The sequence below is a fragment of the Taeniopygia guttata genome, chromosome 1, assembly GCF_048771995.1.
Source record: "Taeniopygia guttata chromosome 1, bTaeGut7.mat, whole genome shotgun sequence".
In the NCBI taxonomy this organism is placed as follows: Eukaryota; Metazoa; Chordata; class Aves; order Passeriformes; family Estrildidae; genus Taeniopygia; species Taeniopygia guttata.
In genome coordinates this window covers 5,185,535-5,213,316 of record NC_133024.1, presented here as the reverse complement: position 1 = coordinate 5,213,316, position 27,782 = coordinate 5,185,535, and the positions used below count along the sequence as shown (strand labels likewise).

At 43.7% G+C, this 27,782-nt stretch overlaps 1 protein-coding gene and 1 long non-coding RNA gene across 6 annotated transcripts in view; one reads left to right on the top strand and one right to left on the bottom strand.

The window, feature by feature from the left end:
- Positions 1-6,073: 6,073 nt before the first annotated feature.
- Positions 6,074-10,962, bottom strand: LOC140681778 (uncharacterized). Its single transcript, XR_012052978.1, has 3 exons — positions 10,770-10,962; positions 10,332-10,429; positions 6,074-7,128 (listed from the first exon to the last, which is right to left on the bottom strand). It is a non-coding gene; the product is annotated as an uncharacterized lncRNA (long non-coding RNA).
- A 40-nt stretch (positions 10,963-11,002) lies between these two features.
- Positions 11,003-27,782, top strand: part of MOGAT2 (monoacylglycerol O-acyltransferase 2) — a 29,648-nt gene continuing 12,868 nt past the window's right edge. For all 5 annotated transcript variants that reach the window (XM_072922067.1, XM_072922145.1, XM_072922197.1 and 2 more), the window contains exons 1-2: positions 11,003-11,204; positions 20,388-20,566. In XM_072922067.1, the coding sequence (XP_072778168.1) occupies positions 11,111-11,204; positions 20,388-20,566 (273 nt within the window). In that variant the 5' untranslated portion in view covers positions 11,003-11,110. The remainder of the gene's footprint in view (positions 11,205-20,387; positions 20,567-27,782) is intronic.

The window sequence follows — 27,782 nt, the reverse complement described above, 5'->3', positions numbered from 1 at the left end:
CAAGAAATGCCCATATATGTGTGCAGACATGCTTGGTCATATACCTGCACACGTATGTGCAAGGTGCCCATGTGTTTGTGCACACGCATGCATGGTCACTCACACCTGCATACACTCATGCACAGGAGTGCAAACACACAGGCAAGACACACTTGCACCTGCACTGGCATATGTGCACATGCACACACATGTCAACTCACACACACACACACACATTTGTGCAGACACATGGACGTGCAAAACCATACAAATTACATTCACACATGCAGGTTCTCATATAGGTGTATATGCAGTGCACACTGACATTTGTACACACACATGTGCACACGTGTGTACACACACATGCCTGCACATACATGCAAGCATATCCAAACACATGCACGTATACTCAAACCTGTACACATACACAGAATCCACAGAATTCACAGAATTACTAGGTTGAAAGAGAACTTCAAGGTCATCAAGTCCAACCCATGCAGTAACACCTCAACTAAAACATGGCACCGAGCACCATATCCAGTCTTTTTTTAAACACCTCCAGTGATGGTACTCCACCACCTCCCCAGGCAGGCCATTCCAGAACTTTATCACTCTTTCCATGAAAAACTTTTTCCTAATATCCAACCTTTATTTCCCTTCCCTACAGTCACCCCTGTACACGCATGCACAAACATGCACGTGAACAACTGTGAAAATGCACCCCCGTGTTCATACATGCACAACGGTATGCACACCTGCGTTCACATGTGCAAGCACATACATGCACACAGACATAAATATGAACGTGCACACACATATGAACACACACACATATGTGCACATGCTGCATATGCACATTTGCATGCACAAGCACATTCCTCTATGCACATGCATGCACACATATGCACATGTGCACATAGACACAGATGCACATACACATGTCCAGTCTCACAAACGTGCACATGCTGTACACATGCCTGTGAACACGTAAACAGATGCACCCATGTGCAGACAGACATAAACACAACATGTGTGTACTCCCATGTGCATGCACTCATGCACAGATACTTGCTCACATGTGTACACATACAGGAGCTGCCATCTGTGTGCACACGTATGCCCAGACACACATACACCCTCTACACCCACACATTTTATTATTTCCTTTTGCCTCTTTTGCAAACCCAAACCAAAACACCCATCCTGCTGATGGCTTCTTCTGAAATCTGATTCCCAGGGTTGATTCACAGCCCCAAATCCCACCCTCCTTTCTAGCCTTGCCCCCACCTTCACCCCATCCATCATGCCAGCCCTCCAACCCTTCCACTATCCCTCTGCTTCTCCATTCCTCTCTCTCCATCCCTTCATCCCTCCATCCCACTCTCCCACTGTCCCTCCATCACTCCCTCAACCCCTCCATTCTTCTCTGCATTTTTGTCTTTATTCCCTGATGCCAATAAAGTCCATTTGCACCCAAATCGTATCCACACTTGAAGCACTCCAGTCTTTGTCAGCCTTGCGGCACTGCCAGCATTTCCACCGGGAGCAGAACTCAAATAAAACCAGTGAAATCCACACACCCAAATGCTGAATTACAAAGAGAAAAGGCAATTCCCACTCATCAGTGACTGCAGCTGCTGGGAGTGCAGTGAAAAGCAGGATTATCCCTGTGGGGATTGTTTCTCTACTACAATGCTTTGCATTCCCTTATTGATTCTTAGGCCCTCAGGATTTTGGGCTTGGTTTTGGTTTTGTTCTTTGCTTCTCTTTGCCTGGAATGGCTTAATTTCATTATTACCTATGGGCAAATTGTGGAAACTCATTTAATGGATGGTATTGGAGCACCCAGTTCTGGGGATGGATGGCTCAAAGAGCCACCTTTGGAAAGAGAATAAATAAATATCAACTAAAAGTGGCTTTACATAGACGTTACTTTTTCTTCCAGAACTATGTAATTCCTGCTACTACATCCAGTGCAATTAAAAGTGAGGATTGCAATTAAAGATTTAGGAAGCTCCTCAGAATTTCCTAAGCTGGGAGCCAAGCCATAGTGTTCTGGGGCAACAATGCCCTGTGTATTACCTTTGTAAGTGCGCGGTGTACTCCTGTACATCCACAATAGATGTGCTCATCTCTGCTTAGGCTGGGCTTTGAAACAGAATCACAGAATAATTAAGGTTGGAAAAGTCCCCTAAGATCACCGAGTCCAGCCATTCCATCAGCATTGCCAAGGCCACCACTAAATATGTCTGTGAAAAACATGTTCACTCTCCTGTGAAAATTTAAAAAGTTTAATAAAGGACAATAGGAGACAAGGACCATAGAGCAAAGGTTATTATGGGTGGGTGCATCTTGGCACTCAGCCAAAACCACACTGTTCTCTTTGGAGATCCCCCTTAAATTCATTTTCCCTCACATCAGACTGATGCATATTCATGGACCCTTATGCATAATAAACATTTTCTCAGACTAGTTTACATATTTTTACATGGCCCCTCCTTGGGTCCACCTTTTTAGAGCATGCATATTCCTTGGTTATGGATTTGGTCCATTTTTATCATTATCTTCAGTTTTGGGCCTTGGTCCACTCTGTCTTCAGATGGTGAGTCTGAAGCTGGCCTATCTGTAACAGGTACACTCATCCCATGTTCATTGGATGTTATCCCACCCAAGCAGGCATTTTAACACAAGCATAGCTATTTCACTACTATGTCTAAGCTTAATTAACAACAGAAATAAAAACTATATCTTTATGACAAAGTTACTTTAACATTACACATATAAAATCCATTTTAATATTTGTGAAAAGCCAATATTACAATATGTAATATTGAAATATTACATATTAAAATATGTAATATGTATAATGTATTTGGGACATATCTATATGTCCCAAATGCCACATCTACATGGCTTTTAAATCCCTCCAAGGATAGGGATTATACCATTTCCTTGTGCAGTCTTTGCCAACCCTGTCCATTAAGAATATTCTGTCTAAACCTCTCCTGGTGCAACTTGAGACCATTTCCTCTTGACCTGTTGCTTGTTACCTGGGAGCAGAGCCCAACCTCCACTTGGCTCCAACCTCCCTCCAAGGAGTTGTTATGAATGGAGGTGAGCTTAGACAAGTCCTGCCTTTGACTCAGATTTCTGGCACTGCTCTTTTTGGGGCAGCCTGAACCCAGATTGCTCTTGTTTGCAAGCTCTTAATAATGGCTGATTAGGTCTATTACAAAATTAATAATTTATTGAATAGACACAAAATTAACAGACATAAGACTTTGAACAGACTACTTACTACACAGGATAAAACAAAAATGACTCCTAGTTGTTGTGGTGTGCCTTCATGATTTACCCCTGAAACCTGGTTCCTCCCCTGAAGATTTCCTCCCAGGCATGTCATCACTCCTCCTTTTCCCTCCCTGACCCTGCCAGCATTGTCTGTCACTCCTGGCATTCCAGAAGGGCATCGAGTGGTTGGGCAGATTCAAAAGATGCCCTCCACCCCCGGGGGGACATTGGGCCATCCAGGTGTCCTTTGTCCCCTGAGACCTCCTCTCCTTCTCTTGGTGGCTCCCTACCCCTTCCCCCCTTCCATCCCCCAGGTAAAAGAGAGGGGAACCACGAGGTTTGGGAGTTTGATGAAGCTGCTGCTACATTCAGAGCCTGCGGATCAAAATAAAAGCTCTGGATTAAAACCCTCCATCAGAACCTACTCCTTTCCTTCACCATTGCCTTAAAATCTCCATCCCACAGCCACCTGAGCTCCAGCATGTCTGGACTTGTCTCCATGTGCCCAGCTGGAACATCCAGCTGGCCAAAAGTGTCTCTGGGGTGAAGCACCACAGTTGCTCCTATTTGGTCCAGCAGCAGGGGCCAGACAAGCCAAGGCTCATCCCGTTCTCAATACTAGTAACACCAATACCTAGTAGATAAAATATAGTGCACAATATAAAGGTACCTATATTACAGCTAGCTAAGAAATAGTATAGATTAGGATTCAATGTAACTTACCACCAAATTGATGGTGGAGTGCACACAGAATTCTTTTGCTCAGTTTTCAGGAAAGTGTCCACAGAATTTGCATCTAAACACTGGGGAGAAGTCCTATACATTTCCAAGGTGCGTGTAGGGGGCTTCTGCCTCTGTGAAAGGTTGTGTAGCTTTTATAGTTGGTCAAGTGAAGTGTCTCTCAGTCAGGAACTCCAGCTTATCTCCCGGATCTTGTTCCCAAGGCCAGTTGTTTATTGGGAATTCCACCCGCCAGAGAGAAATAACTCGCTAGCTAGGCAAGCTGGCCTGGGTTATCTCATCAATTCATGTTGGGGTGGAAGGGGAGAATATCTGGAGCTATTGCACCATCTGATGGATAGAGCAGATAAGATCTGCTGTGGTAAGGGGGGAAGCCCTGCCCCAGGAGTTGAAGACAGTGAGAAGGTTCCCTGTTTCCTCCAGGTTGAAAGGCGAAAAGGATCCTTCTTTTCTCCAGGTTGAACCCCCCATATCCCTCAGCCACTCCTCATGTTCTGGACCCTTCCCCAGCTCCATTCCCTTCTCTACATGGTCCAACTCCTCAATGTCCTTGTCAGAGTAAGGGGCCCAGGACTGTCCCCAGGACTGGGTGTGCCTCAGCACTGTGAGATGGTCACTGCCCTGGTCCTTTTGGACACACCATTGCTCACACAGGTGATATGCCCTTGTCCTTTTGCCCATCTGGGCACACCTAGGATCATGTTTAGCCACTCTCAACTAGCACCCCTTGGTAGTTTTCAAGCAGCAAAGATGATAAAATCATTATGAAATTGCTGTTTTCAGACCCCAGCTCTGTGTTTCCATGCACACTACAGGTTAATAGCAAAAAGCTTTTGCATTTGTTATAGATGAGTAATGGGATGATTGGCTCTTACAATTAAGGGAATAATATTGTGTGTATGTTAAGAGAAGCTTTATTGATGTATAGTTATATTATTGTGGTTTATTGTTTATATGTCCTCTATTCTCCCCATAGTCCCCTTCTCCCACCTCTGGTATTGATAGAGTATTTAATACATGGCTGGAAAGAGGAACAAGGAAAATTGGAAAAGAATTACCTTATGATGGAGGCCCAAGGTCTGCAAGGAAGGTGTGCAATCAAGGTATTGCAATCGGATCAAGCTTTCTTACTGGTGAAGTTCAAGATTGTGTTTATTTTAAAATATTCTCAATAATTTCATTTATTTTAAAGCTGCCATGGTCTTTTGTGAGAGTGTGAACCCAATCTTGCTCTGAGAACTGCTGCCCACAGAGGCCCTGGACCTGTTTGTGGACTTTCCTGCAGAAAACCTTTCAAAGTGTGTTGGGAAGGATGAAAGTTTGACAAGAAAGTCTCACAGATATGTATATTTGGCAGAAAGATTTTTGAATATAGAATCTGAAGAAGGAATAGAAATGAAAGCAAGTTTTGATACAGAGGAAAAGAATTGCTGAGCCAGTTTTACTGGATAACTAAGAAGGCAAAGGATATGTTAGAAGGAGTTTTTATGGCTTAGAGCAAAGGATAAACCCACCTCAAAAAAAAGTTTTTACCAAGCAGAAAGATTTCACAAGCAAACAAGTCTGCCGATGTTGCAAGTAGAAAAAAGGTCTCAGAATTTTCCACAGCAAGAAAACTGAAAAACAACTTCTAGCTCAAACTGTAACATACTAACTTTCAGTGACTGGAGAATAGTAACATGAATATGGTAATTATAGTAGTTACGATAGGCTAGAGGTAAAAGTAAAGGTATAGATTGTGTTATTATATAATTATATTCTTTATATATATATAAACATATAATATATAATATATAATATATGTTTATATATATAAAAATAATAATATATTATATATTATATATTAAATATTATACATTATATATTATATATTATATATTATATATTATATATTATATATTGTATATAATATATTCTATATTCTATATTCTATATTATATATTATATATTCTATATTCTATATTCTATATTATATATTATATATTCTATATTCTATATTATATATTATATATTATATATTATATATTATATATTAAAATAAAGAAAATTTATTCAATGGTCCAAATATAAATTTTGAGAACAACAACGAAAAGCCACTATAAAAAAAAAAAAAGTCAGTGCCGAGCCCGGGATCGGTGCTGGGTGAGACACAGGTTTGACCCTGCAGCAGAGGGTCCCCTGTGTTCACACCCATCCTGCTCAAGCAGTGTTTATACAGTTTATTTTGCTCGAGGCAGGAATTTTGGCGATCGGGGCTTTTCTTTCCATTCAAAGTCTCACATATTCATGGAGTCTCTTTTCTCTGCTGAGCTGAACAAAACTGTGTCTGGGAAGCTGATGTATGCCAATCAGAGGGTTACACATTGAGATGTTTCTTCTTGATGGCTCTGGCTATTTCAATCTGAGATATTTATCAAGTATTCATCGCCTGGGTGTTCCTTGGATTACCTTGGAGAAGCACTCATCTTCTAGCTGGCCATGTCCATTCGTTTGCAAATTAGATCCTTTTCTCCCTGCTGCCATCTGCGGTTTCCAAATTCTGTGAGGCAACCTTCCCATCCCCAGCTTGAGTGCTTAAGAAAACTTACAAAAACTTATTTCTGACCGATATAACATATTTCATACATCTATTTTTCACAAGCACGAATTATCTAAAATACACATAACAGAGTGGATCTTCTGTATTAAGACGCTCAGTAAAGAAAAGGCAGAGCCAGAGCCAGACCACACCTGCAGCTCCCTCTGTGTACAGTGTTCAGCTATACACCACCCCAGTGAGATGCAGGAAAATTCTATTTACTCTGGCTGTTCCAGGCACTCTCCCTGCTTTGCAGGACACGTCCTGGCACCAATCACTCCTAACTGGATCTCTAACATCCATCACCAGGGACAAGAGAATATGACAACACTGCAGGTGACAATTTAAAGGGGAGTTTTAGTGGCCTCTCACATCTTAAATCATTTTATAATCACGCACAGCTTCTGCCTGGTGGGTTCACAAGGTTCAGCCTGGTGGGTTCTCATTTTCCTTGCCAAATGTGCTTATGATTCATGTATGTTGTGAGAGTGTTTTAAGGCCAAATGGGACAGGAGCCAAAGCAAATCCACATCAGAGTGCTGCATAAAGAGAACAATTGAAATGCATAAAAAGAAATCAAGTGCTCTAAAAGACATCAAATTCTTTAATGAAAATCACTGGCATAACACAGCCAGAATCAGAAGTAGTGATTTTGTAACAGGTAGAAGGGGAAGTAAAATTTGAAAGAATTTGTATTTAAAAAACCCCAAACCCTAAAAATCCTCCAGGCAGAAATGAGCTTCTCTCACACCTATGCCCTCACTCAGAGCTGGAGAGGGACAAAGACCAAGCTTGGTGAAATGGTATCACACAGGTTTGGGATGCTAGAAAGGAGGAGAACCTCCCTTGGGAGGAACCCTTATTACTGAAGGTGTGATGGGTCAGAAAGGTATGGGACTTTGAGAATCCACTGTGCAACTACCAAGATGGTAAATTCAGTTTTCTTCTGATAATTTTGGCCACTGGAGGATAATTAGCTCTAGGAGCTAATTTATTAGGAGCTAATATTAGCTCTAGGAGCTAATATGAATGAATGAGAGGCTTTAGGGTAAATCCTGTGAAGTGACATGGGCATGTCTTACCGTGCTGACTTTGAAAGCCTGGTGACTTCAAAAACCCAAGTTCCAAGACTCTGGGCTTATAAATTCCTCCTCATACTCTGAGAGGGACATTGCCCCATTGAATAACAATGGCCACTGACAGAGGTATTACAGAAGATTATTGAGAGATTAAAGGAGCTTAATTTTCCCAAACTAAATGCAAGCCATAGGAGATTGAACAAATGACTGTATATAATAGAAAAGGGAAAAGCCACAGGGGAATGTAGTTCGAGCTTTGTCATGGCCCATACATGTGCAAATTCCTGAGTGGGTTAGGAAGTAAGACTCATTAAGGTATCAGGATATAAGATACAGAGATCAGAGCTCAGTGTTTGGGCACATCTGAATGGGTTATCAAACTCAGAGACACAGCTCTGCTCTTCCCTAAAACAGCAAGGAGGAGGCTGGAGGGGATGGACACCTTCTCACTCTATGGAACTTCCTGACAGGAGGGTGGGACCAGGAGAAGGTCAGTCTCTTCTCACAGGGAACAAGAGACAGGAAATTGGAAATTAGGAAAAAATTCTTTCCCAAAAGGGGTTGTCAAGCCATGAAACAGGCTGCCCAGGGCTGTGGTGGAGTCCCCATTACTGGAGGGATTTAACAGACATGTGGATGCGCCATGTGGGGACATGGGTTAGTGGTGGCCTTGGCAGTGCTGGTGGAATGATAAGACTCCCTGACCTTAGAGATCTTTTCCAACCTAAGTTATTCTGTGATTCAGAGATTTTAAGTCACAGTTTCTATTTTATCTACACTCAGCAAAGAGATGCATCTCTTTCAGTTCCTCCTGAATGGAAATCTGTGATTCCTCTCTTATTTAAGCAGAAGTTTTCAAAGTCCTCTATAAGTATTTATTTTTCTCTCCTTAATTAAGAATGTAGAAAGACAAAAAGCAAATTACATAACCACAGCAAAGCAGGACATAAATATTTATTACCCAGCTGAGCATTGCTTAACTCCTTGGTCAGGTCTTCCAAGGACATGACTTGATAATAAATCCAGAAGATGAGGCTTCCTTGTCATAATAAGCCACAAGCAAAGACCTGTAACTCTGCAATACAACTGCTTTGGAATTAAGCACTACAACTGCTCTAGGGCTTAGCCTGAAATTTCTGGGGGCAGAAAATGCTTCACACATGTCTAGGTGTCCCCAGGGCACAGATGTGACACTTTTAACTAGTGAAAATCAAGAGTTCCTTGGCATGGCTGGTCTCCAGCAAGAACAAGAGTGCTGGATAGAAAACACATTGAAACATCATCACTGGACCAGAGATGTCCCTGCGACAATTTTTCACAGTCATAGAATTGTTACAGTTGGAAAAGTCCTGCAAGACCATTAAGTCTGAGCATTCCTCCAGCACTGCCAAGCCCACCAAGTGCCACATGCATGTTAAATCTCTTCAGGAATGGGGACTTCACCACTGCCCTGGGCAGCGTGTTCCAGGGCTTGAAAACTGTTTTAGAGAAGGAATTTTCCCTAATAACCAATCTAACCTCTTCTTGGTCCCACCATCCACCTCTCTGACAATGCTGCTGTTACACAGTCCAGGAAGACCAGTCTCCCCACAGAACTTTGGAAGTCACTGATGGCTTCTCATCAGGAAACATCCTGTCTCCAGGTAACAGTGGTGAAATAATTAAAAACCTCCTTTGCTTTCTTGAAGCAGACAGGATAATGAGATGATTGGCTCTCACAATTAAGAGATGATTATTGTGTGACTGTTCAGAGAAGCTTTACTGATATAGAGTTATGTTATTGTAATGTAGATGTCCTCTGTTCTCCCCATAGTTGCCTTTTCCCCCATTCTGTGTTGTTACCATCCAACAGCCTGTGTTATCTAGGACAGTTTAAAAGAAGTCATGCACATGTGCCCCTTCCATGGGGCAGTTGGGAATGCAAAAGTTTGTTGCTAAAGGAGCACGGCATGACAACACCTGACCCTCCAACCAAGAAAGGAGTCTTCACCAATAAACAGCAAAGCAGAGCTGACTGACAGACTTCTGGAGGGTCCAGGGTTGGCTGATTCAACCCCCAGGGGTATAAAAGACTGAGCATCCATCTTGAAGATGAACCCACCACGTGGTAGTCAGCCACAAAGGCAGTTCCCAACACTGCAATTTTTCCTTATTTAGTCCTTTGTTGTATTTTTGTTAAGATTTTTAAAGTGAGCAGTTGTCTCTCACAGGCATTTGCAGTAGAAGACAAAGGATGGGGAGAGATTTGAGTGAAATCTAAACCAGTTTTAGCTCAATTAAAGCAACCAATGCTTTTAGGAAGGGATCCCTTGGGGTTTCACCAGAGCCCTGTTATCCTAGTGATTTGGGAAAACTGAGTCTAACAGATCCCTCATAGCCCAGCATGTTCCTAGGCCTGGCAAAGGGGAGGGATTATTTTTCAGCTAGCATCTCTGATTTGCTTCTGCCAAAGGTTGTTTTTAGTTTTATTCTGTAATCCCTGGCTGTGGTGACCTTGGGATTTGAAATGCTCCTTAGATATGTGAGCGAAGCCTTTGTACATGGCCAGTCCTTACACAGTGCTCATAGTTCAGTATGATCTGTTCACAGTATTATTCCATATCCTGGTTACAATGAGACCTTTGGTTTTCCCAGCCCTCTGATGAGATGATTTTGTTGCTTACCTGAGGGGCTTGTCAGTCCTTGAGGATTTTTCCCCCCAGACTTCTTTTTCCCACATAGTCAATTGCACATGACAAGGCAGAGGCTCAGACTGCAACACCTGCTTGGAGATACAAAATGCAAATCAGGAGTAGTATTTCCTTTCTCTATACCTATATAAATTTGTGCAAGGGTGCACATGGAAACTCAGATGCCCCATCCATCCACCATCCATCCATGTCTTGGCAGAGTCATGAGGCTCATGTACCCTGTGCTCAGCAGTGAAACACATTTCTGTTATCTCCCCACCTCCTAGGCTGAGACTGAAACCCATCCACATCACATCAAAACTTTTTTTTTGTGAACAAAAGTGACCTGCCTGTGCTCATTGCCTATTCTTGTCCTTTCCTGCTGTGCACAGGGTGATTTGTAGGTGAAGGGGGAAAATAAAACTGGCTTACCAGCATGAATGCCTCCTTGTCTCTGCCAATATCCAAATACTGCAAAATTTGAAAGGGACGGGATCTTGAGAGCAGGATTGGGTCCTGAATGCAGTTTGCTTTCCAGATTTGAGTGGAAGAAGCATGGAGTTGTCACCATCTAACAGTGTTGTGAGTCATGATGGTGTGACGTCCATGCCACCTCCCTCTCCTCCCTGTACAGAGTGGTGCTGTGTGCAGCCACCACTGTGACTGTACATTGCTCAATCCCTTCTACTGTTACACTGGAGAGATACTGACTTTGCACTTTGCATTTGCCACTTGCTTCCTTCTCCTTGCAAGACGTGCTTGCAGAGCCCAAGATGAAAGTTGAGTTTGCTCCGCTGTCTGTGCCACTGCAGAGAAGGCTTCAGACAGCATCAGTGGCTCAATGGATCTTCAGCTTCCTCTGTCTAGGTAAGAGAGATCCCTTTTTCCTTTTTCTGAGAAGCCAGAGAAGCTTTCCATACAATTGCAGTATGGTTAGGGTTGGAAGGGACATTAAAGATCATCCAGTTACAATCCCCTACATTTTTATGCATTTCAATTGTTCTCTTTATGCTGCACTCTGATATGGATTTGCTTTGGCTCCTGTCCCATTTGGCCTTAAAACACTCTCACAACATACATGAATCATAAGCACATTTGGCAAGGAAAACGAGAACAGACCAGGCTGAACCTTGTGAACCCACCAGGCTGAACCTTGTGAACCCACCAGGCTGAACCTTGTGAACCCACCAGGCAGAAGCTGTGCATGATTATAAAATGATTTAAGATGTGAGAGGCCACTAAAACTCCCCTTTAAATTGTCACCTGCAGTGTTGTCATATTCTCTTGTCCCTGGTGATGGATGTTAGAGATAGGAGTGATTGGTGCCAGGACATGTCCTGCAAAGCAGGGAGAGTGCCTGGAACAGCCAGAGTAAATAGAGTTTTCCTGCATCTCACTGGGGTAGTGTGTAGCTGAGCACTGTACACAGAGGGAGCTGCAGGTGTGGTCTGGCTCTGGCTTTGGAGATGGAGTCTCACCTACCTTTAGCCCAGGGCATCTCCATTCCTGCAATGGAGGAAAAAGGCTCCTAAGATGTGGGGCTCCTACCTGATTTTTTCCCTTCATTTTCACTTCATTCCAGCTTCTGTCAGTGATCTCCTGGGAGCAATGGGATGAGCTGCCATCCCCTTCCTCTGACTCTTGTCAGTGATTAACAAGGAATTAGTGCCTACCTTTGTGATGGCTACCACTGTACTGTGTGTTTTCCCTAAAGAAACCCACGGTCCACTCCTATAAGGTCTTGGCCTGAGCTTTGCCATGCTGTTCTCACAGTGCCATAGCATTATTTCCTAAAAGATTTGTGTGTCGGGGGATATGTGTGTACAGGGGGTGAGGGAGAATGTGTACAGACAGCATGTGATGAGATGTCAGCTGGTGGTCTGAGAAGAGAAGCAAGTCCACCTTCATGTCATCAGATCCTGCAGAGATTTAAACATCTGCTCACATCGCCATGTCAGTCATCTTGCTCTTCATGCCATCACAAAATGCAGGAGAAACTATCAAAAATGTCTCTGGGTGGTCTCCAGTAGCTTAGGTTCGACTGAAAGGTGCTCTGGCTTCATGTGAGGATGCCAGGAGAAGAAGGTTTATCAGGTACCTTATTAATCAGCTTCTGAAACATCCTGGTTATCATTGCACAGGGGGTGTTTGACACGGAACCACTGCTTGGGGCTCTGCTCAAAGTCAGTGGTGATTTTGGGGGCTGTGAAATAACTGGTCTTGCTCTGGTTTGTACCACACCATAGTGCCTTTAGCATAATCATACAATCATAGGCTGGTTTGGGTTGACAGAGACCTTAAAGATCATTCTGTACCACGCCCTGCCACAGGCAAGGACACCTTCCCCTGACCAGGTTGCTCCAAGCCCCATCCAACATGGCCTTGAAAAGGGTCCTGGGAATGGGACAGCCACAACTTCTTTGAGCAGTCTGTGACGATGTTTTTGACTCATTCTCACCACTTGATCAGAGCACGGTGGCACTAAGGAAGTGTATGGCTGATTGCCCATGCATGGAAATATTTAAAGCTCTTATGCAGCATCTAAACCAGGGTGGGTTTTTCAACTTCTCTTTCCTCTCTTTAGGTTTAGAGTTTTTGTGCTTTAAGCTGATGTTCTGCTTGGTATTAGGAATAGGAAACAGAATTACCATGCTTGAGGAATGGTACCGTAGGTGGAGTATTGGTGACTCTGCTTTTGTAGCAGTTTGAGGAAAAAACACATCAGCAAACTAAGATGCAGACAAAGTCACTGCTTGGTGGAGGACATCAGGTGCTGCTGGAAATGACACAGCTGCTGTTTTGAATAGGCTGCACAGGGAAATGATGATGGGAGACACAGAGGCACATTATCAGGGAGTGCAAACTGCCTGGGGGCATTTACAGCCCATCAAGCTGCCAGGTGACATCCCAGTGGTTCCTCGTTTTGTGGAAATAAAAATATCAGAGGTAGGTTATCAGTGTAAAATGTCTGGGGCCATTTACAGCCCATCAGGAACCTTCCTGAAGTGCCTAATACCTAAGACCGCCTTCTAATGTATACTCCCCCAGCTTTTTTTTCCCTTGTAGCAATCAGTGGAATTCCTATGAAATTTATGGTTGTTCCCGTTGTTTCTTTCATGTCTCGGTATCCAGTTTTATTTATCAGCAGACCTACAGTTTGTAAAGACAAATCTCTCTCATTCCATTTATCAATCAGTGGAATCTTTCTTTTAGCTCTCTCAGTGTTAGTTTTATCCACTAGCAGACTCACCGTTTGTTTGTAAAGACAAATCTCTCGTTCCTTTCATAAGTTTCACTCTTCTGAACAACATCTTATCCCAGTTTGTGCAATTCAAGAGGCCAGGGGCCATTGCTGATCACCAGGATGGATGAAGCTACCTTTTTTTTGGAAGAGAGGCCTGAACAGCCATCCTTAGTGCCATTGTCTACTTGTGTTATAAACCCTGTGGGTCTCCCTGAGCAGAAGAAACCCCACCTGTGCTCAACATTCTAGTGAAGAAGAGATCCCACATGTGATCAACCTTCTGCCACCAGAGAACACCTGGCAGGAGGAGACACCAATATAACCTGTCAAGAGAGAGGGAAATCTGGCAAGAGCCATGCAGAATTGGACACAGCTAACCAGAATGGGACATTTTGGAGTGCCCTATGATTCCCTCTCTGTCCCTGCATTTGCATTTCCTTCCACAGTCCATGTTTCAGCTGGGATGCAGCAGAGATGTGGTCACAGGCGATCCAACAGCACATCCCCATTCTCAGCATCGATGCACTTGGGCTTGTGGAGCTTCAACAATGTTTTCCAATAAAACAATTTGTACTTTTGGTTTTTCCCTTCTTGGTATTGGAAGCAAGCTGGCACTTGACTTTCCAGAGATGGAAATAACTTCTAGAGCCAGCAGAACGACAGCAAATGGCCAGGAGGGAGGAATCCTCTGCAGTTGTAGGAGTGATTTGCAAACACAGGCTCTACGTCCTGCAGGGAAATGCAGCTTGCCCTGAACGAGGATGAGACCCAAACCCACTCCTTCTCCCATGGCTGACCTTCAAGAGCTTATTATTTTTCCCAGGAAGAGCTTGATTTGTTATTTGGGGCTTTTTGTGTGTTTTTGTGGGTTGTTTGTTTGTTTGTTTGGGGTTTTGCATGTTTTGTTTTGGGGTTTGGTTTGGGTTTCTTTTGGTGATACAATCTGAAACCAAAATGCACTTAAGAGGGGCATTAGAAAGGTGATAACAAAACCTTATGAAGCAATTCCAGCTGGTTTGGTTCATTTTACTAAGTTTCTTTAAGCCTGGAGTTCTGCACCTAAAATCTCCCAGTTTAAACCACTGTATGAGCTAGATGGCAATAATGTTATTTTCATCCCATGAGCTGCCAAACACCCCTTGTTGCACTGTTATAATCCTGAGGCACAGAGCTCAGACTTTCTGTGGGGAGGATTTAGCTGTCAGCTTCTCCTTTGTTGGGAGACAGGCTTCTGCTTCCAGAAGAGCTTCTGAAACACCCATTTGCTGCCCAGCCCTTTGGCCAGAGATCCCAGGAACACGGATTGTGGTTGCTATGGTTGTGCAAATGCATCCCCTAAGAAGCCAAGCACTGTGGGAAGGACTCATTTATTCCTGCAGGATTCTGGGTGAGGGCAGCAGCTTGGCCCCAGTGCTGGCAAGGAGCTCTGCTCCAGCATCCCTTGCAACAGGCAGGCATCGTCCACACTCCCAGTTTTCTTGAGGATGCTCCTGACAGGAGCATGGAGACAAAAGGTTCTGTTTATTTCAGGGGCTGACAGCTGCTGGAGGAGGAGTGCAAGTTTTAAGAATGGGTTGCAGGGCATGGACTGGGGACCCTATTGCCTTCCCAGTACATGATCAATGTCCCCTTATAATGGAGTGGAACCAGGCTACTGCAGAAAACTGAAATCAACAGGCTGGTGCCCAAACCTGCTGCACTCCTTCCTTCTGCCTCTCTCATTCCCACTCTCCACTGGGCATGGACACCCATCCAGATACACCATGCAGAACTATGAGTGCAGAGCTGAACCTTGGCAAACAAAGCCAGTGTAGGGCCAGCAGATCTGGGCACGCTGCCTCTGCAGACCCAGTGTGCCACACCCAGACTTTGAACCTTGGAGTCATCAGGGTTGGCTCAAAGGGCATGTGGTACCAGCATGATCAGGCTTCCTTGGTGGCTGAGTGTAGCCCACAGCCTGCCCACATCAGCACCCAAGGGTGCACTGTCTGTGTAGGTGGCCACAATCAGGGACTCCAGGCTGGCACTGAGGACCTCAGCAATGTGCATCTCGGAAGCATTCAAGGCCAGCTTGGACTGGACTTTGAACAATCTGTTTTAGTGGAAGGTAACCCTGCCCATGGCAGGGCAGTTGGAACTGGATGGTCTTTAAGATCCCTCTAACCCAATGCATTCTGTGGTTCTGCAGTGATCTGGCAAACCGTCCTGGCAAGAGCAGTATGAATCTGACTCACTTTGGGCTGTTGTGATAACAAAAATCTCTTTCTGTGGGCTGCAGTTTTCCCTATTTCAGGCCGAATTAACAAATTTTGGGTTAGGAGCACTTTGATGGGACATGGTCCCTGCTTAGACTTGGTCAGAGAAGTTATTCATGTGCTTTGAAACACGTGGCTCCTTTGGAACCCATGCCTTACTTGGAGCCCATGGCATATTTGTGCTGTCTGTGATATGGCTATTTTCTTGTCCAGAGAGGAATTTACAGCTCACAGCAACACTCAGCATAAGAAACCCACCACTTCATTTTTGCTTCTTTGAAATAAAGAAGATATGAGCTTCTTTGAAGGAATCCAGAATCCAGCCCAGGAAACCAATTGACCTGTAGAAGAAAACAAAACAAAACAAAACAAAAAAGGTGGAAAAAAAAAAACCAAAAAACCCCATCAAATACACATTGATGTGTCTTTTGTTTGCTGAGTCTCATACAGCCATGGAGATGTGAGATCCTGGGTCTTGGACCATGAAAAGTTGCTGCACCATGCTAAACAGGTGTACTGCAGAGTCCAGGACCAGGCTATGAATGCTTCATCCAGAGCCAAACCTCACCATGGACAACCAGAGAGAAACCTTCCTGAATTGCAAGATTTGGGGTCTGCATATTGCATTCTGTCTTGACACGGACCCTTTGGTTTTAGTTTTGGTTTGAAGCAGTCTCCACTTCCCATGACAGCGTAGACAGTGCAGCAGCTAATCTCAGCCCAGCCCAGAATTACCTGTTTCCAGATAACAGAACTGATGCATCTGCAGTGACTTGCATGGTGCCCTTAACCCTGCTCTTACAGCCCTTGTCTGCCTTGAAAGAGATCTGTGTAAGGGCTTAAACCATTTTATGGCAATTTAGCATATAGCCATTGGGATATAGCACAATGTTGGCAATGGAGAGAGATGGGAGAGAGACTGATTCAGTTATCAGAATCCAAATTTATTGTGGGATACAAATGCTTATATACTATTTTAGGGAGCCTAGTAATGTTTACTACAATGATTCAGTTAAAATCACATACACAAACTTATGCATATCACAACATCTCTTGCTTGCAGAGTTTAATGGGATTTTCTTTTTCTGGTAAACCTGTCTGATCTTGCAATCTAGGTCTAATTTTCAAAGTTCTGTTTGCTTTTGCCAAGGCATCCTGTTACCAGATCTCTTATGTTAACCAGGCCCAAAGTCTATCATCTGTCTTGTATCTCCCAACATCCCAACATCCCAACATCTCCCCTTTTCCTTTCAACCCAAAACACTCCTTTAATGGCCTTAATAATTAATCTATGCACAGATTGAAAGGTATCATGATTAATACAATTATTATCAAAATTATCACATACATACCTATCCTAAAAAGAGTCTTTTAGTTAAAAAAACTCCAACCCTAAAAGGCTCAGGTTTGATCTTTTTAAACTAAAACATTCCTGATGGCAGCCACAAGGGTGGAGGCATTACTGGACTTTAAAAGGCTGCCAGAAGTATAATTGCAGCAAAAGATTTGATTATTTTACACGGGGTGATAGAGAAAAACATTTTTAGACTGATTCCTTTTCATGTATTTAAAATCAACATAAAAATCCAATTTCACAGAACCCAGGAACTCTAATTCTTGAGGTTCCTAGGATGTTTCAGGAGGGTAAGGGATCAAATTTGATCTGCTTTGATTTGCTTTCAAAATTTTTAGTGTAAATATTAGTATAAAGTTCTGGAGGAGCTATAGCCAGACCTGCAGAAGAAGCAGATGAGGATCATGTCTGTTTGCAACCTCAAACCTGTCTGCATTTCTTCTGAGCAGTGGGGCTGGTGGTGGTGTATTTATTCTGGGGACCTGACATGACTTTTGGAGTACACTAATAGAGGTCTGTGGAAAATTTCTGTCCACTGGTGGCCCACAAAGTGTTGGTATGGAGCTGTTCCTCCTCAGCAAATTACAGACCATAAATAATCAGGTGCCTGCCTAAGGCTGGAATTCATTTGGATGTAGATTTAACTGTACATTTTCTGTAACTTTTCTGTTTCTTTGGTTCCATCCACAGTAACTTTCAGACTGACAGTCCATTCTCACGCAAGAATGGGCCCCTTTCCCACAGGGCACCAAAAGGTTTCAAAAGGACAAACCCCCCCCAGATCTTAAAATTGAGTGGAGGTCACCGAGCACAAATTTTGTTCTGGGGAAAAACAAAGTTGAATTGCAAATGAATTGAGGAAGAAATTAATAATTATATAATTGTGAGATAAAGCATGGATTTGATCCAGAACTACTCCTTCACTTTGCAGAATGTACTTTGAGCTTTGCACAGTACGATAAAAAGAGAATTAGGCATGGCAGTTTTGCAGCAGACCTGATGACCTGGCGTCTAGGTGCAGTAAAATTGTGTTTATTTATCATGTGGACCCTTGAGCTGCGCTTCATGTTCTATGCTGTTCTTGAGAGTTACAAAGTCTGTGTCCGTGGCATTTGAAAATGAAGTGTGAGCAGCAGATTGAGGGAGGGGATTCTCTCACTCTGTTCCACTTTTCTGAGGCTGCAGTTGGAGTGGGTCCAGAGGAGGCCATGGAGGTGCTCCGAGAGCTGGAGCCCCTCTCTTCTGGAGACAGGCTGGGAGAGCTGGGGGTGTTCAGCCTGGAGAAGAGAAGGCTCTGGGCAGACCTCTAGAGTCTTTTCCAGTGCTATAGGAGCTCCAAGGGAGCTGGAGAGGGATTTTGGACAAGGGCTTGGAGGGACAGGACAAGGGGTAGTGGCTTCCCACTGCCAGAGGGCAGGGTTAGATGGGATATTGTGAAGAAATTCTTGGCTGTGGTAATGGTGAGGCCCTGGCACAGGTTGCCCAGAGAAACTGGGACTGCCACATCCTTGGAAGTGTCCAAGGCCAGATTTGAGGGGACTTTTATGATTCCATGAAAAGTGTGGCACCAGGTGTGAGCAATGGTTCTTTCTGCCCTGCACGATGCATCGCAGCTTAGACCTGTTGCTTTGCTGAGACTGCAGTTTTTTTCCCACTGCAAAATTCCTAGTGCCTACCCAGGTGCTTGCTGCAGACTCTTTACTTACAGGAAGACATGCAATCCCATTTCAGCTTTAAGGGAATTTAGGATCCTGTTAGATTATTGCACTTTTTTCCCCCATAGGAATTATTGGTACCATCGTGACAGTGTTCTAAAAAAGGGCAAGGATTTGCTTTTCCATGCAAAGCTTTGTAATCAGGGTGACTTATCATGAAAAAAAAAAATGCTACAAACATGATCTACTTATTTATTCTTAAGTGAAAGCAAGCAGGAGGTACATGAAGGTCTTGGATGAGAGCATCTTATTCCATGTCTCTGACAGGCCTTAGCTGAGAGGAGGTGGAGAGAGCAGGTATCAGGTGCCTCCCAAAGGTGGAAAAGTTGTCTCAGAGCATGAGGGTGTGGCTGCATCTGTATCACAGCTGAAGATGAGCAGGGCATCTCCATCCTCATGTCTTCCAGCCCTGGGTGGAAAATCTGAAGACCAAAAGTAGAACAAAATATACAAAACTTTATGTAATCCATGAGCGAGGAAAGGCAAAGGATTTGGATGAATCTTTGTGTTTTCTTCAGCTCAGTCTTTCCCTTCAAAAGTAATGCCAAGGATTCCAGAGGGACAGATGGAGAGGACACATCTCTTCACAGGCACACGTTTGCTTTACCAAGTGGCAGCTTGGTGGCCATCATCACTTTCCAGCATCTGCAGACACACAGTGTTGGGGTTGGGTGGGATTTTATGTACCAAGTTATGTTTGTTTGCACAAATACTTTTGTTCTCTTGTTTCTATGCTAAAACATAGGGTATAAGGGAGGTGGGAGGTAGAGGTCAAAGCTGGCACTAACTGGAGAAAGTCCCAAGTCATGGAAGTCATAGAGAATTAAATAGCGCACTCTTATAAAATTCATTATGACGCTGAGTTGAAAGAACTGAAAATCCTCTGGAGTCCAAGATTAGAAGTGGAGGAAAGGGTCCAAAATCAATAATAAAAAACTCACTAAAGAGTAAAATCTTATCTATGTGTATAAATCATGGACACAATTAAAATGGGGAATCATTAGCTCAAGATAAAGCTATTGGGGACTGTACAGACTGGACATAAGACACTTTTTGCTGCCATTGCAAAATATTAGGTGTCATCAGGGGGTATTAACAGGAATTTTGGGGTAAAACAAGGCCACTATCATTGCAGAGATCAGTCTGACTCCAGAGAAAAGCAAGACAGCAAAGGGATAGAGAGCTGATCCATGAGAACACTGTGAATGGAGTGAGATTCATCAGTCTTTTGGGAAGAGGGGGACATGGTGGCCTTTGGAGAAATTGGTGGTTGCTACAAGGGAGGTGCTTGGTGTCTTTTCAGGTTCCTGGGGCAGATAGAAAAGAAACCACCTCTGCATCAGAGGTGCCTTCACACTGATAAATTCATCAGCAGGCCCAGTGGAGGCTCCATCCCAGGACCAAAAATGCCTTTCCAAATGAACCATTCCTCCCAAAGTCCACCTAATCCGACTATCAAATCACTGCTGGCTTTTCTTTCAGCACTGTGCTGTACAGCTGCCTTCATCGCCCTCTTCTTCACTCGTTTTTGGCTGGTCAGTGCCCTCTATGCTGCGTGGTGGTTAATAGACAGGGAGAAACCCAGCAAGGGTGGGCGACGGAGCCACGTCCTCCGGAACTGCATCGTTTGGAAGTACATGAGGGACTATTTCCCCATCTCGGTAAGTGCCACCACTCCATTGGCTCTTCCATCTTTCAGGAACCAGTTTTGTACTTGTGGATACAGTCTGGGGCCAGCAGTCGTGGCATGGGGTGCTGGGAGCTTGATGTTGAAGGATAATCTTCCCAGCTCCCAGATTACTCAGATGCAATAAGAAATGAGGATTACCATTTTTAAAAAACACATCCTTCAATCATCTGCCTTTTCCATACCTATTTAATCTTGCTGCATTCCAGCTGTTAGGGAAATTGTTTTCCATGTCTATATTGCAATATTCCTGCACTTCAGGTTGCTCAGAATTTACCCAGTGGGCATAGGGACGAGTTTTAATCAAAATCCAGGAGATCCTGGGTGGTCTGCAATATAAGTATCCTGTTCTGCTTATAAGGGAGATGGATGGGTAAAGCTGGGGGTGCACTGGGCAGTCTCAGAGAGCTGTTGTTCTCTTGAGAGGGACTTTTGTGACATTCCCTGATTTACTTAATGGTGTGGCTGGCCTATACCCTTACTTTTTAACCTGGTGATCCCTTGGCATGGTGTGGATGCGTGGAGCAGCAGCAAGTCCTGCCTCAGAGCCATCATAAGGTGGCACAAATCTGAGCAATACAGAAGAAGAGCTCATGGGTTGTGCAAGGAAGAGAGCTTCAAGGATAGACCAGGTAGTGGGAATTTCTAAGATAATTCCTTTAGGAATACATTGCCTGTTGAGAAAACTCAGGTGGGATGCACCCAGCTGGTCAGAGATCACCTGGAGTCAGAAGCTGAGTGCTGCAGTCCAGGATAAAGAAGTTGGGAGCCCAAAAAGCCAAAGAACCCACCAGCCTAAAGGAAAAAAATAAGAACTCAGCCTGAGAGTCCATCCTGCATGGATTTAGGGCTAGCATAAGGGTTAGGGGGAGCCAGAGCAAAGTGAGGACCAGAGATGACATGCCCATCAGCTTTGTGCTCAAACAGAAATAACCCTCTTTTCTGTTCTCATAAGATCACACCTGGAATACTGTGCACAGTTCTGGAGCCCCCATCATAAGAAGGTTAAATGGCACTTGTGGGGCAAGTCCAGGGGAGGTCACAAAGGCAGTAAGGGGACTGGGGCACCTGCCATATGGAGAGAGCTGAGAAAGTTTGGGCAGTTTATCCTGGAGAATGTTGTGTGGATACCACACAGCAACTTCCACTGTCTGAAGGGGCCCTCCAGGGAAGATGGAGAGAGACTCTTCATCTGGAACTACAGTAATGGAACAAGGGGGAATGGGTTCAAACTGTAAGAGAGTAGATTTAAATGGGATATGGGGAAAAAATTCTTGGCTGTGAGGGTGGTGAGGCCATGGTACATGTTGCCCAGAGAAGCTTTGGCAGCCCCATCCCTGAAAGTGTCCAGGGCCAGGTTGGACGGGGCTTGGAGCAACATGGTCTAGTGGAAGATATCCCTTCCCATGGCAGGGAGTGGAGTTATAAGGTCCCTTTGATACTGAAATCAGCCAGAAAATAAACTTTCTAATGCAATTTGAAGTGTTAGAAAGCAGGCATTCTTTATATGTGCAGGACACATTGCAAGGATGTCTTGTTTAATCCAATGTGGGTGGTGAGGCTTTACAACATTATAATCATATATATTAATTAAAGTGGGTCTCCTGGCAATACATAAACATCATTTTTCCTAGAACTGCCTCCTACTGGAAATCATTTTATGATCCAGGAGGGTCCTCTAAAGGGATCTCTGTTGGTCCTATCCAGTGAATATTTAAATTTTAAAGATGACCTTTCCTCGAACTTTTTCTTTGGGCATGTGCTGTTGCTTCTTGTTACCTAACTTGCAAAAAAACCACTATAGCCCTCTTTTATCTGTTCTTCTGGTAAGCAACATTTATCATCTAATGTGCATACCTTTACATCCTTTTATCTTTTTCTGCTAGTTAAGCTCTATTCAGCAACTTCAGATTAACTGAAAATTTCTATTCTCTATGTTGTTTATCACATTGCAACTGAAACCATAGCGCAATTCAATGATTTATGTGATTTTATGCAATATATATTCTGTAAATTATTTGTGCCTGTAAGCCACCACTTGTGAAGTGCTGGACCAACCTCTCTGCTGAAATTTAGCAACCAGCTCAGCCCAGCAATGACCCTTCTCCTGTTTCTTTCTAAAGAACATGGAACCCCACTCCTGAATGCCTCACTGTGTTCTATTCTGGCCTTACTTGTAGGAGGAGCACAAAGTCCAGTAGAGGGAGCATGGTATGGGGTTTGGCTTTAGCTCTCTGGGTGAGGGCCCAGAGGGCTCCATGGAACCTTTCTCCCCACTTCTCTGGAAGAAAACAGAGGAAGTTTCACAAAAGGACAGCAGAAAAATTTAAAAGAGATGTAATACAGAGAGCATTATAGCCAAGCAATCACATAATACTATTTCTTATTTCTCCAAAATATTTTCTCAGTCATACAATTATGGAATGATTAAGTGTTTTGGGTTGGAAGAGACCTCAATGATCATGCAATTCTAATCCCCCTACCATGGGCAGGGGCACCTTCCACTAGACCAGGTTGCTCCAAACCCTGATCAACTTGGTCTTGAAAACTTCCAGGTATGGGACAGCCACAGCTTCTCTGGGCAGCCTGTACCAGGGCTTCAGCATCCTCACAGCCAAGAATTTCTACCCAGTATCCCATATAACCCTGTTCTCTGTCAGTGGGAAGCCATTCCCCATTATCCTGTTCCTCCAGGCCCTTGTCCAAAACCCCTCTCCAGCTCTTTGAGCCCCTTTAACATGGGGCTAAAGCCCCTGGCAGGGGCTCTAAGATCTCACATTTTCTTCCTCAGGCTGAACAATCCCACTAGCACAAGGGACACAAGGAAGTGACATCTGGGGACACAGACTGGGTTGGTATCCAGGGCTCTGGACTGTATTTGTGTGTAGATGGAGTTTGTTAAGCGCTGTAGTATTAGGCATTCTGAGAAGATTAAGTATGACTCCTAATCCTACCAGATCCCAGCAGCAAACTTAGCATGGTCAAGTGTTTAGAGGCAGCAAATGCTGCCTGCTGTCTTATTTTAGGAAACAGCTTTAAACACTGCTTTTAAGGGATCCCTGTGCATGTTTGCTGTCTTGGAAGCAAAGAGAGGTTGGGATGAGCAGTGTTTTTTGGGCAGTGTGAATTTGCAGTGTGCTGCAGTACATGGAGCATGCCAGTGCTGAGCCAGGCCACTGCAGTGTGTGCAAGGTGCACCTTCTGCCAATACCACCCTTGCACAAGTACCACTTTGCTGTTGGATTTATCCCCCTTGGAACTGACTGCATTTTAATTAATGATTTGAGAATCAGAGATAGGCAGGATCCAAATGAGCTTGAGTGTTTTGAAAAGTGGGCTGAGTGAAAAATCAAGCCAGGGTCCAATGCATTGCTCAGGGAAGTTATTTCTGTTTATTTTCCCTGCATTTAAAACATATTCTAATATGTTTATTTATTTATTCATTTATTTATTTTAAAATATGCCCTCATTATAGTCCTTAAATTGGCCTGGAATTGTTTAAAAATCATGTAGATGTGGCACTTGGGAACATGGTTTAGAGGTGGCCTTGGCAGTGCTGGTTGGACTTGATGGTCTCAGAGGGCTTTTATGACCTAAATGAATCTATGATTCTTTAATTCCAATACATGACCAAGCTCAGCTGCATTATAATGTTGTGGAAAATATACCAAAAGTTTTAAAATTAATCTTTTTGACCTAGAGTTTGTCTGAACAGATAACATGTGATGCCTGCTGTGTTGATATTGCCTACAGAGTGATTTTGGATGCTGTGGACTGCTTTATCTATGCTATGTCCAAAAAGCAGTCAGTAATTTGTCTGCTGCTGTCCAAACCCTCCATTTTCATAATCGCTTCCTCATAATTTATCAGTGCATCTTTACAATGAAGGATACACCCAGCTTAACAGTAAAAACAAATTCTGTCCCCATGCCAGAATGGACAAGTGAATGGACATGGCTGCTTTTTCTCCCCAGCCTCATCCTGTCCTGTCACCATCCTCCCTCATACAGCCATGGTGCTCTGGTAACCTCAGGATGCAATGACATGGCACATCAGTGTCCTCCCTGACTGTATGTCCCCCAACATGGTATGCACCGTGCAGTGCCCCTATTCATCTCAACTTGATTAATTTTTCACTTCACAACTTTTTAACCCCTTCAGACAATGCATCTCCAGGGGCTTCTGGAGCACCACCTTCCAAACCTTTGGACTCTGGGAGAATTTTATTTGAATCAGAGAATCACAGAATTATTTGGGTTGGAAAGGACCTTAAAGATCCTATAGTTTTAACCTCTTGCCATGGGCAGGGATGCCATTCACTATATCAGGTTGCTCCAAGCTTCATCCAACATGGCCTTGAATGTTTCCAGGGATGGAGCATTCACAACTTCTTTGGGCAACTTGTTCCAGTGCCTCATTACTCTTTCCTCAACCACTAGTACACCAACTTTAAACAGGGAATTACATGCTCTCTGTCTTCCCATGGTTTGGGGCAGGACTATTCAGTCTGTAGGGAACAACCAGGAGAACCTAGTCACATCTCAAGGGATGAATTAAGTCGTCAAATCAGTGCTGAATTCCTGGGCTGATAAAGTCACTCAAAAGCCCTAACTCCAATTATCTTAATTGCACTCCAAAATTAATTCAAACCAAACCAAACCAAATATGAAATGAAGAGTACTTTAATCCCTCATCATTATTATCAAATTAATAATCTAATTGGGATGTTAATGCCATTTAACTAATCCAGTTTAAAATTAATTTGGATTAATTTGCTTGAGATCCTTCACTAGTACATGAGCTCTTATCAGAGCTCCTGGAAGTCTGCAGATACAGTCTTAGTGATTCTGTATATGCATATCATTGCAATGGACCCCTGGCTGGGTAATAAGTTACATAGACTCCATGTATTAGAAAAGGCTGATTAATTTAATTTATTAAGAAACCGGTTACTTTTATAGACAGTTATGATACAGGTAGGCCTAATTTGCCCTCTAATTAAAACACTGTCACCATTGGCTAATTAGGAAACCACCCTTTGATAAACAAATCTCTATAACACATTCCACATGTTCACAATACCAGGTACAGCAAATTAAGATAAGAATTGTTTCTCATTCTTTTCTCTGATCTTCTCACAGACTTTTCCCAGAACAATGCCTGGGAAAGCTGTTTTTTTCCTCTGTGGCCAGAGAGCTGCTGGTACATATGCACTTCCCTAACACAGCTGACAGTGCATGGTGCAGGTCCTACCATGTCTCTTGGGGAGCTGGGGGAACTGGGGCAGTTTTATCCATGTCTTGGACCCACATTTGAGTAGTCAGAATAAAGGGAGTTTTCTGTTCCAAAGGGAATCTCAAGGAAGTCAACAACCCATGGCTCAGCTTGGAGACCACAACCCTGAGCTGCTAACAGCTGCTTTCAGACCACAGGTCATACACGTTAACTTGGCATTCCTCAGACACCTCTGAGATGAGAAACTGCTCTTATTTCACAAAAAAAAAACAACAAAACCTTGTGGGTTGTCTCATGCTCATGCACACACCAGCTTGGTTTGGACTCTTAAGTACTTTGATAAATATTAAATGTTCTGTTCACTCATAAGGCTGGAATTGTGAACGCCATCTGGAGGATGTGGAAAAGACAACTCATTTGAGGCAGGATGGAGGATAGTCCCACTCCTTGGCACCTCAAACCCTATTCCATTAGGCAGCTTGACTGGACAGCAGGAGGCTGTGCAGAGTCACATTTTTAACTTTCCTGGAAGTTTGGGAGCGGAGACTGACCTCTGCCAGGTGGAGAGGGAAGGAGTGAGACAGTGGGAACAATCCAGAAGGGAAGATGGAGTTTCTGTATTTAAGAGTTTCCAGAGGGAAAAAGGTAGAGTCTAAGACCTATGGTATCTAGAGACTTTTCCCAAGTCTCTCCTCTGCTACAGATTTCCTTCTCAGTCTTGTACAAGTTCTCTGGTTTCTCTGTGAGTTTTGGCCAGGTCATCCAGATGAGAGCAGGCTCTGTCACAAAATGAGGACCCTTTTTTCCTCAGGGTTACTGCAGGGGACAGCTCTTGCAGAAACATTACCCAGATCCACCAAAACTTGAGGGACTCAATTGCTACCCTCCAGCTGCCCATGACTTAGAGCAGGGCATCAAAAATCACAGATTCAAAGACTGGGTGACATTGGAAGAGAACTCTAGAGGTCAACATGCCCAACCCACTGCTCAAGCAGGGCCATGCAGAGCCAGTTGCCCAGGATCATATCTTACCACAGAATCACAAAATTATTTGGGTTGGAAGGGGCCTTATAACTGATCCTTGTTGGAACAAGGACACCTTCCACTAGACCAGGTTGCTCTAAGCCCCATCCAACCTGGCCATGAACACCTCCAGAAATGGGGAAGCCACAGCTTCTCTGGGCAACCTCTGCCAGACCCTCACTATTCTTATAATAAAAAGTTTCTTCCTTGTGGCTAGTTTTAATCATCCCTCTCTTAGTTTAAGACCGTTCTCTCCCTTGTCTTATCACTCCAAGCATTATCCTTTGTCCTTTCCTTTCCTTTCCTTTCCTTTCCTTTCCTTTCCTTTCCTTTCCTTTCCTTTCCTTTCCTTTCCTTTCCTTTCCTTTCCTTTCCTTTCCTTTCCTTTCCTTTCCTTTCCTTTCCTTTCCTTTCCTTTCCTTTCCTTTCCTTTCCTTTCCTTTCCTTTCCTTTCCTTTCCTTTCCTTTCCTTTCCTTTCCTTTCCTTTCCTTTCCTTTCCTTTCCTTTCCTTTCCTTTCCTTTCCTTTCCTTTCCTTTCCTTTCCTTTCCTTTCCTTTCCTTTCCTTTCCTTTCCTTTCCTTTCCTTTCCTTTCCTTTCCTTTCCTTTCCTTTCCTTTCCTTTCCCTTTCCTTTCCTTTCCTTTCCTTTCCTTTCCTTTCCTTTCCTTTCCTTTCCTTTCCCCTCATTAGGAGCAGCTGGAATGGGCACATGCACAGTTAGCAGTGCTTTTGTGCAGGTGGAAAATGAGTCATGATAGAAGAAAGTAAAATACACTCTCATGATTAACCTGCAGTTTTAGCAGCTTCTAGGAAAACACATGCACCATTAACTGTACCCTGAGTGCAGATGAAATCAGGACACTTGGATGGGTGACACTTAAATGCATGGGGCTTTGGTTGTTCTTGAGCACAAATGCCTTTGAGTAGTCTGG